This window comes from Arachis stenosperma, chromosome 4, assembly GCF_014773155.1.
Source record: "Arachis stenosperma cultivar V10309 chromosome 4, arast.V10309.gnm1.PFL2, whole genome shotgun sequence".
Classification (NCBI taxonomy): domain Eukaryota; kingdom Viridiplantae; phylum Streptophyta; class Magnoliopsida; order Fabales; family Fabaceae; genus Arachis; species Arachis stenosperma.
In genome coordinates, this window is record NC_080380.1 from 29593751 (window position 1) to 29604342 (window position 10592).

At 37.3% G+C, this 10592-nt stretch overlaps 1 protein-coding gene across 7 annotated transcripts; it reads right to left on the reverse strand.

Moving 5' to 3' along the window:
- Nucleotides 1-836: 836 nt before the first annotated feature.
- LOC130976024 (pentatricopeptide repeat-containing protein At3g51320-like) lies at nucleotides 837-9448 on the reverse strand. 7 transcript variants are annotated; one of them, XM_057900762.1, is made up of 5 exons: nucleotides 9154-9448; nucleotides 7382-8355; nucleotides 6321-6559; nucleotides 4076-6231; nucleotides 3005-3289 (listed from the first exon to the last, which is right to left on the reverse strand). In XM_057900762.1, exons 3-4 carry the CDS (start codon nucleotides 6462-6464, stop codon nucleotides 4480-4482), a joined length of 1896 nt encoding a protein of 631 aa, XP_057756745.1. In that variant the 5' UTR covers nucleotides 6465-6559; nucleotides 7382-8355; nucleotides 9154-9448; the 3' UTR covers nucleotides 3005-3289; nucleotides 4076-4479. The 7 variants fall into 7 exon arrangements, 4 of the variants coding, with proteins under 4 accessions (XP_057756745.1, XP_057756743.1, XP_057756741.1 ...); XM_057900760.1 differs by having other exon boundaries at nucleotides 7382-8365; XR_009084539.1 differs by lacking the exons at nucleotides 4076-6231; nucleotides 6321-6559; nucleotides 7382-8355 and adding exons at nucleotides 837-1461; nucleotides 2170-2222 and having other exon boundaries at nucleotides 2436-3289.
- Nucleotides 9449-10592: the final 1144 nt, after the last annotated feature.

Below are 10592 nucleotides of genomic sequence, written 5' to 3' on the forward strand. Positions count from 1 at the left end.
CAACTCCGCACAACTAACCAGCAAGTGCACTGGGTCGTCCAAGTAATAAACCTTACGCGAGTAAGGGTCGATCCCACGGAGATTGTTGGTATGAAGCAAGCTATGGTCACCTTGTAAATCTTAGTCAGGCAGACTCAAATGGGTATAGATGATGAATAAAACATAAAGATAAAGATAGAGGTACTTATGTATATCATTGGTGAGAGCTTCAGATAAGCGCATGAAGATGCCTTTCCTTCCGTCTCTCTGCTTTCCTACTGTCTTCATCCAATCCTTCTTACTACTTTCCATGGCAAGCTTATGCAAGGGTTTCACCGTTGTCAGTGGCTACCTCCCATCCTCTCAGTGAAAATGTTCAACGCACCCTGTCACGGCACGGCTATCCATCTGTCGGTTCTCGATCAGGCCGGAATAGAATCCATTGATTCTTTTGCGTCTGTCACTAACGCCCCGCCTTCAGGAGTTTGAAGCACGTCACAGTCATTCAATCATTGAATCCTACTCAGAATACCACAGACAAGGTTAGACCTTCCGGATTCTCTTGAATGCCGCCATCAGTTCTTGCCTATACCATGAAGACTCTGATCTCACGGAATGGCTGGCTCGTTTGTCAGGCGAGCACTCAGTTGTCAGGCGATCAACCATGCATCGTGTATCAGGAATCCAAGAGATATTCACCCAATCTAAGGTAGAACGGAGGTGGTTGTCAGTCACACGTTCATAGGTGAGAATGATGATGAGTGTCACGGATCATCACATTCATCAAGTTGAAGAACAAGTGATATCTTGGACAAAGAACAAGCGAAATTGAATAGAAGAACAATAGTAATTGCATTAATACTCGAGGTACAGCAGAGCTCCACACCTTAATCTATGGTGTGTAGAAACTCCACCGTTGAAAATACATAAGAACAAGGTCTAGGCATGGCCGAATGGCCAGCCTCCCAAAGTGAGTTCAATCATAAAAACATGATCAAAAGGCCCCCCAATTACAATAGTAAAAGGTCCTATATATAGAGAACTAGTAGCCTAGGGTGTACAGAGATGAGTAAATGACATAAAAATTCACTTCCGGGCCCACTTGGTGTGTGCTTGGGCTGAGCAATGAAGCATTTTCGTGTAGAGACTCTTCTTGGAGTTAAACGCTAGCTTTTGTGCCAGTTTGGGCGTTTAACTCCCATTTTGGTGCCAGTTCCGGCGTTTAACGCTGGGAATTCTGAGGGTGACTTTGAACGCCGGTTTGGGCCATCAAATCTTGGGCAAAGTATGGACTATCATATATTTCTGGAAAGCCCAGGATGTCTACTTTCCAACGCCGTTGAGAGCGCGCCAATTGGGCTTCTGTAGCTCCAGAAAATTCACTTCGAGTGCAGGGAGGTCAGAATCCAACAGCATCTGCAGTCCTTTTCAGTCTCTGAATCAGATTTTTGCTCAGGTCCCTCAATTTCAGCCAAAAAATACCTGAAATCACAGAAAAACACACAAACTCATAGTAAAGTCCAGAAAAGTGAATTTTAACTAAAAACTAATAAAAATATACTAAAAACTAACTAGATCATACTAAAAACATACTAAAAACAATGCCAAAAAGCGTACAAATTATCCGCTCATCAAAGAACAATTTTCATCTACTTAAAATGTGAGTACATGAAATACATTTTATATCCTACACCTTATCATTTTGCATGTTTCTCTTACTTGCCAAATTCATAATTCCACATGTTATTTATCTTGCAATGATCTAAGAAATTCATATGAAAGAGCACAAATATCATAGTATAAAATTTAAAGTAGATTTCTTTTATTCCAAATGAGTACACTTTTTGAGTATTTGCAACTAAAAATTGTAGTTAATTATCAATATAAAGTTTGGTCAAGTCATCAGATTTAGTTAATTTTCATGTGAGGTCCTTCCAAGTGCGAAAGCATTCAGAGTTATTTTATGCCATTGTAGCTAATTATCAATATATAGTATTGAAGAAGAAATTACTTAATCAGCTTGTCGAATAATGTTTAGAATAATGTTTAGTTACTCTGCCATCAGCATCAATTTATGAAACAACCATTGAAGAATGAAAGCTAAACTATTGTGAAATAGTTCCCTTTCAAAAATTCATTGCAATTTATTCAAATAAATATTTTAAGAATTATTAAGAGAAAACAACGTACCGTCCTATGAAAATTCATATTCTACCCCTCATTATTTTGCATGTCTCACTTACCTGCCAAATCCATAATTCCATGTATTATTTATCTTGCAATAATCTATCGTATGAAAGAGTACAAATATCATAGTATAATATTTAAAGTAGATTTCTTTTATTCTATTTTTTTTTGTAGTAACTTTTAATTTAAGGTAGATTATTTATGAGCTACTATTTATAAAGGAAAAAAATGAAAATTGACCTCTTCAACATCTCAAATGCATCACTGACCTTGAACTCCCTAGCCCTCAGAAATTTGAGAAGAACTATATTATTGCCTTCATCTCCTTTGTTTGGCAGAAGTGATATCCCACAAAGAGACACATCCTTCTCCACTCTAACACTTTTCTCTTTTACTTCAATTTTTTTCCCTTATTTTTTCACTGGTTCCACACCCTCCTTATCAGCACCTTTCTTTTTAACTTTTTCTTCCAACCACTTTACTGATAGTTCTTTTTAAAAGCATGTATAATGTGATTAAAGATATGAAAACAGTAAAAATAAAAAAGTAAGCACTAACTTCTGTGAGGATCAATGAAACAATGAAAGGGGCGCCAAAAATTACTTATCTCAAATTATAAAAATGGAAACTTTTTTAATTTTTCCAGTGTTAAAGCTAAATAATACTTTTTAAAATAACCTAAAAGATAAAAAAGCTAGATGTGGTTGAGGAAGCTAACCCGTTCTGCACGACGTTGGAGGGTCCTTCTGCAAATCTTTGAGCTCCTTCAAGATGCGCTCCGACGTCATATTTAAACATTACATACATTAAAGCAACAGATCAAGAATCATTCAAGCTCTAAAACTGAATCTGAGATCTATTTTGAGTTCATTAACCGTAATAAAAAAACACTTTTTCAGTTTCATTGATTTTGCATAAACACAACGATTTGTGTAACTATTCTAACTCTTAAAAAATAAATTATCTCTGCAACACCGCCAACAACAGCCATCCACGTTGAGTAACTGCAAAAAAATCGAGCTTCGGTTTTCATGAACAGATGAATAGTCTCTACCAATAGTTCTATTTGCATCGCGAGCAAAGTTTCTGTGTTTGCTTCTGTGACGGTGCAGAACTTCGATACCTGCAGGCAAAAAAACGGATGGATAATGAATTATGTACTACTCTCCTATTATATATAGAGAGATTATATATAGAGAGATACATAGAGATAAAAGGAAATGGAATGCTATTGAGTATTGACTAATGAAGGGATCCTTTCGTTGTATTCTATCACCTTGTATTCCTCAACGCTAAGGAGTTGAAGAAGGCACGTTTATTCCCCTTCGTTAAATATTTTTATACGAACTATGTGAAACAAAAAATCCATATGCCAATGGATCTAGTTACGATAACAATATCTAAGATAATTAAAAAAAAAAATTCGTAGAGATGACTAAATCATTTATTCAAGATATGCATTAAAAATTAACTAAGATAGTAATTAACCATTATAAAAAACCATTCGTCTACTATTTTCAAATTGTATTAAATGCTTTTTATTTTCAAATTGCATTAAAATCGTTCTCATTAGTCAAGTTAAATCAAATATACATCAATTTATTAATATTTATTTAAAACTTATTTTATATTTATATTTATTTTATTTTATTTCTATTATTTTAAGTCCTACTATGATTTGACCCATTTTATTTTAATGAATTTATGAATTAGAATTTTAAAATTAATAGGTATAAAAACTTCTAAACTTTGTAGTTATTTTTTTTTAATTTTGATGAATAAAATTTGTTTGAGCTTGAAAAATTGAATGTGAACAAGAGAGAGAAAATAACGAGACGAGATATTCTTTTTAAATCAATCATCTAATTATCTAAAGAATTTCTAAACATAACCATACTTCATCTCTTACCTTGCATTGGTATTGCAATCTCCCAAGTTCAGTCATCTGATGGCTACAGTCAACTAAAGTACCAACGCATCGAATAAATTCGTAATTCTAGCATCATTGGCTAATCCATTTCATTAATTAATCCTCCTGTAACAGCTTAGCAGAAAAATCCATATTGGTATGCAGTGCTTGACCAGATTACAAGCTCGAGTTATACATATAGTAACTCAATCCAAAACTGGAATTATCTATTAGTATTCAAGTGAATGCCTAAAGAGAAATGCACTCGGGAAGAACCGAAACAAGAGAAACTATCACCTAGGCAAAATTTCAAAAAAGAATCAAGGGAGCTAAAAGAAAGAAAAAAAAAAAGTGAAATAGACCGCTACTTGTTCAAACGGTTTGCTTTATCACTCATCTTCATCCTAGCTAATATTTTCTCTTCGGTCTACTAGTGGCTGGCCTGACTCAAAAATTTCCAACCCTAATCTATGAGCTAGTTCATCCATCATCTTATTGACTGCTTCGAATCCTTCTCTCCATCTATTTGACACCTTGAAATTGTGAACAATATTTTTCAAGTCTACAAGAGTGCTTCCAGGTATTACCCCTAGCCTATCCTTCGCCAGCTTTTTCACCATGGAAACATTTTCCCGTTGATCAGCCACAACATAAATGACAAGGAGGAACTGGTAACAGGCAAGGTTCTTCGGATCCAGGTCAATCATCAGTTTTGCAATTCGCTCACCCAAGTCCACATCTCTTTTGAAATGGCAGAAACCGAGCAAATTTGCCCATAGTAATGACTCATATGACATATCTCCATCAAATTTTATGATGTTCCTCAGGAATTCTTCTGCCTCATCAACTAGCCCTACGTTCGCCAGAAGATTCGCCATGCACCAAAAATGAGCAAAATTGGGCTTCACATTGAACACATCAGTCATTTGCTTGAAGTAAAACCTGCCCGCAGTCAACTTCTCTGCACGAGCGCAGGCACACAAAATGCCAATGAAGGTTACTTCGTCAGGGGATAACCTAGCTAGACTTCTGTCTGCACTTATAATCTTATCAAGTTCAACCTCATGCTTCATCTTCTCCATACCAACCATTAAATCAAATAGGTTTAGTCCATCTTCGGGATTTCCACGAATGCAGTGCCCCAAGATCATCGCATTCCAGGAAACCAAATTCCTGTTTGCCATCCTCTCAAACACTACATGTGCTACATCCACCCTCTTGCATTTGCAGTACATGTCGATCAAAGCCGTATCAATAATCAAGCTCAACCTTGCTAACGTCCTAATGATGCTCGCGTGAACTGATCTTCCTTCCTTGAGTCTAGCTGACCGGCCACAAGCCGTAATCACAGATACCATAGTCCTAGCATTACCCTTCAATCCCAACCTACCCATCTCCCGGAACAACTTCAAGGCAAAGCCAGGGTTCCTAGCCTTCAAATGGCCAGCAATCATAACATTCCAAGTAATCAAATTCCTCTCGGGCATTTCATCAAAGAGTGCATATGCAGCATTCAATTCACCAACTGTTACATATCCATCAATGATCGAGTTCCACGAAACCAAATCCCTGCTCAACATTGTGTCAAACACTACCCTAGCAACTCCAACATCACCGCAGCACCCATACATGTGAATCAAAGAGTTCTGAACCGGTAGCACCCCATCAACCCCATTCTTCAGGGCTTGACTGTGGCACTTCCTCCCAGATTGAAGGCAACCCATCTTGGCACAGGAACCAATGAGGGGCACAAAGGTGTAGCTGTTGGGAAAGAAACCACTTTGCAAAGAATTAAAGAGAAAAGCAAGAGCTTGATGAGGAACGTGGCTGTTAGAATAAGCCTGGATCATTGTGTTGACGCAAAACGTGTCTAAGGTGTTGTTGAAGTGATGGAAGATTAAAAGGGTGTAAGCGACGTCGCATAGGTGTGAGGCGCGACTCAGAAGGGTGCGTGCAATGTGAGGGTTGCGGAGTAGGGCGGTGGTGGTGAGGAGTGCCTGAATTTGGAGGAGGTGGCGGGTGGTGTGGCACGCACTCTGGAGGATCGCGTGGAAGGCATTGAAGGGGGAGAGAGTGGTTGTGGTTGTGTCCTTGCCATCTTCTTCCTCGAGTATCTTCCCATCTTGTGGAACCAAGCAAGGGATCCCGTTTTTTATCTAAAATAAAATGGAATATGTGGATGATTAGAGAGTGAAGTGATGAAAGCTATGATTGAGAAAGGAAAGCGAGGTAGAAGTGAACTGACAGGAAAGGAAACAGGAATGGCATTACTGATTAGGGAATTGGTTTCCTGGTAGTACCTCAAGGGATGCTTCGAGAGAGAACAAACCAAAACCTCCGAGAGCCTCTTCCCCACTGGACCCATCGCCTCTTTGCTTATTCTTGCCATTCTCCTCTCTCTTTCTCTCTCTCTCTTTCTCTCTCTGTCATATCGTTTTCATCAAAGTTGCGAGAACCGGACCGATCAATGAACTGGTAGAGTAACTGGTTCAACGGTTCAGAGGTTAAACCGGTTTAACTAAATATAAAATAAAATTATAAAATTATTAAAAATTTCAAATATTCAAATTCCACGATTTCTAAACTAATAAAATTTAAAATTTTGTACTTTTACACAGTAATTTGTTCATATTTTATCATTAAAAATTCATAAAATAAAAAATTATTAAATAACTTTAAGTTCTAATAAAGTAATCACTAATCAAGTAATCATCACATTAGCAACAAAAATTTAGAATAAAAAAAAAATTCAACAATAATTTATAATAATCAAATAATAAAAAGCAATGAAAAACACAAACTTATACATAAACTCAAACCATCAACAACAAAATTCAAAATCACAACAAATTTTAACGACAGACTTTTAATTAAGTATTTAATAGCAAAAACAGAATCCAAAAACAGAGGAAACTAAGCATACAAAGCCAAGAAAATCCAAAAACAAAAATTAAACAAAAAATAATCCAAACTCAACATCCAAACTAACTTCAAAATCGTATCAGCAACAACCCTTACATGAGAATACAAAATTAACAAAATTACAACAACATTCAAATCAACCATCAACCCCAACTCAACTCCATCAAAAAAATTAACTCAGCAACAAAATTCAACAGAATATTCAAATCAATTATCAACCATTATTTCAAAAAACCACTTGTAATCTATAGAGTATTTCTGGGTGTGGAACCTTTGAAGCTTCTTCCTCAGTTTCAGAGTTACAATTTTCTATCTTCCAAAAATAATGGCTACACTTTCTCTCAAAAAATCAGCAACAACACAAATTGAAGTAGCAGTGCTTACCGGCATGGAGGGAGGAAGGGAAGTGACGGCGAGGGAGGAAGGATGTGACCTCGGACAGAGAGAAAAGGGGCTCGAAGACAGAGGCTTGACGAGAGGACAGAGACGACGATTTCAGGGCCGCCGACGACACGATGGAGACTGCGACGCCAATAGCTCCGAGCACGACTTCTAGCGACGTCAAGGAGAAGACGAGGGCCGAGACAGAGGAGACGAGCGGCGACGCGAGAAGTGTTGCGACGAGCTTGAGCAGTAGAGACAGCGACTGGAGCAGATGCGACGGCGGAGGGGAGACAGCGGTGGATGTGGTTCGGCGATGGAGAAGGCGGCGGGTGAGAAAGGGAGTTAGGGTTGGGATGGGTCCTCAGCAAGGTTCTGAAAACCAGACCGGTCATCGAACCGTTCTAGTTACTGGTTCACTGGTTTACTGGTCTAACCAGTTCAACCGTGGTCTAACCGAAAAAACCGTTTTATAATAAAATAATAAATAAATTATAAATAAATACTCTAAAACATAATTATAGTGTAACATAAATTTTAATGTCTTCCAAATATAAAGTACTACATCAACCAAAATCTAATTTAACATTTGATTTCATAATTATTAACAATATCTTTCAATATATCACTATTGAACTCGTTAAGATAGTCACAAAAAACCAAAAAAAAATTCATTGAATTAACCAAATCAATAACAAATATTCAATCATCTACTCATAGCTAAGCTCAGCATCATAGCATGATAAATCAGCAACAGCCAATAATGTAACCAGAAATTTCCAGGGCAAGATACCAAATTATCATTGAATCAGAAGGCAAAGAACTCTTGTTGTTAATGTTGTTATTGATTTCATCCAATCTTGATCTCATCCATGAAAAGGGCTAATGAAGGGTGACAAGCCTCATCAAGCTCCTAAGGCTTGCCATTCTTGGGGTTGCCAACATTCCTCTTTGAGGTAACATGCCATTTTCACTCCCTATAAGCTACTGGACATAAGAAACATTCTCCACCTTCAAGTTTCAGTTTGGCATATCCCATCTATCTATCTATCTAACTTATAACAAAATTTTCAGCCAAATTTTAACAAAGTTTCAGCACATTCTTAATGAAGAGTAACAAACTCTTCCAAATCTTTCTGATGTTAAGCATATTAGAAAAATAAATCCAACTTTCAGGAGCCAGTAACAAAATCATGAAATTTGAACAACATCAAATACAGACCAAAATGATAATCAGAAAAATCAATGTCTAATCTTATTATTTATAAACATATTCAAAAAGGACGGGCACTCACAAATTTAGCATGATTTTGAAGTAGAACAAGAATGAGGGCAGATGAAATCAGTGGTAACAAGATGGCAAGGCACGACAGAAACAGCAACAGAGGTAGCAGCACTGCACTGTCAGTTCAACAAGAGACTAAAGAGAGACTAAACAGCACCAGACCACACTAACAGTAGCTCTCAAAGGATAAACCCAATAAAAAACACCATTACCAATAGCACAAGAGACTAAACAGAGCCAAGAATCAAGAACAATCACCATCCAGCAACAAACATTACAAAACAGAGCATAAAGTAACCACACTAAACCAGCATAAAATCAGCAGCAGTTCAACAAAAATTTCAGAAATTAAAAAAAACAGCAGCAGCACAAAATTTCAATAATGATTTGGATTCAAACTTTCCATTAATCCATTCACAATTTCACATTCAGAAATCACTCAACAGAGCATAAAAGGAAGAACCGAAGAAGTGAAAGCAGTGCCACTAACCTTCGACGCAGAGACGGACGGCGAGTGGCGATCGGCGACACGATGGCGAGCGGCGAGCGGCGACACGACGGCAAGCTGCTCCAAGCCTCGAACAGAGAAGCCGGAGGATGGGGACGACGTGCCGAGCTATAGCCTACAAGAGAGGGCTTGGGTTCGGGACAGAGGGAAAGAGGAAGCCACGGACGGCGCCGACAAGACGGACGGCGCCGACAAGACGGACGGCGGCGGCACTGCGGCAGAACCGTTGAGGAGGAAGTTAGGGTTTTGGTTTGGTAATTTTGATTTTTGGGCTTCAGATGAGGGGTGAGACTCACGAATGGGAAGGAAGGGGGGGGGGGGGTTGCGGGAAGCGGGTGACCGGGAGTGACATTTTTTATTTTTTTTTTTTTTTAATTCAAAACGGCACCGTTTATACAGAACCGGACGGTTTCCGGTCCGGCCCAACCGACCGGTTCTTGTCCAATTCAATAGTTTTCAAAAACGGTTTTTAAAAAAGCGGTTATAGACAGCAGACCAGATCATTTTTCTCGTCGATTTCCGGTTGAACCGGTTCAACCGGCTGATTTGGTTCGATTTTCAGAACCATGGTCCTCAGAGAGTGAGAGAGAGAAACGGGTAGGAGTGGGTTCTGTGGGTTTTTTCTTTTATATATAAATGCGAACCGGTAACCCAAAAAAGGGTCCGATTCTATCGGTTCACCGATTAACTATCGGTTCATCCGATTTTTTATCGATTTTTGCAAGTCGGTTTTAAATATTGACCGGATCAATTAGAGGACTAATTTTCGATTAACTCAGTTGAATCGGTCAATCCAATCTGATTTTCAGAACATTGATTTTTATTTTTCTAGATATTTTTTGCATCAAATAAATCGACCGTTTACGAACAAAAAAAATGTTATGACTTTTTATGGGTCCAATGACGTTCTCTTTATTGGATTTTGCTACCAAAGAGAGTTTTCTATCAAATCAAACTATTGCCTAGAACTGATCTACTTGATTTTTACATGTTCGGACAAAAAATAGTTTTTATACCACGAAAATAAATATTAGATTTATAACAGAAAAAGGGAAAGGATTTAGAGAGGGGAGAAAAGGAAAAGAAAAGAAAGAAAGAAGATAATAGTAAATCATTGCAGATTGTTTCAATTAAATTATTAGGTTATATATAACATACTTAAGAAATTATTTAGTCTATAATCTAATATTTAGCTGACTGAATTAGGTTGCATCTATCATTATTCTATTAATTTAAATATTAAAATTTAATTTTAATCTAGAATATTCATAATAAAATATTTATAACTCTTTACATATTGTTATTGTTCCATTTCTATTTATGTTCTGAGAAAGTCAAATTAGGTCATATAGTTATTTTTATTTGAAGTTCATAGTTAAAAATTATTAGATGATTTAAAATATTTAATTAAATTATCATCT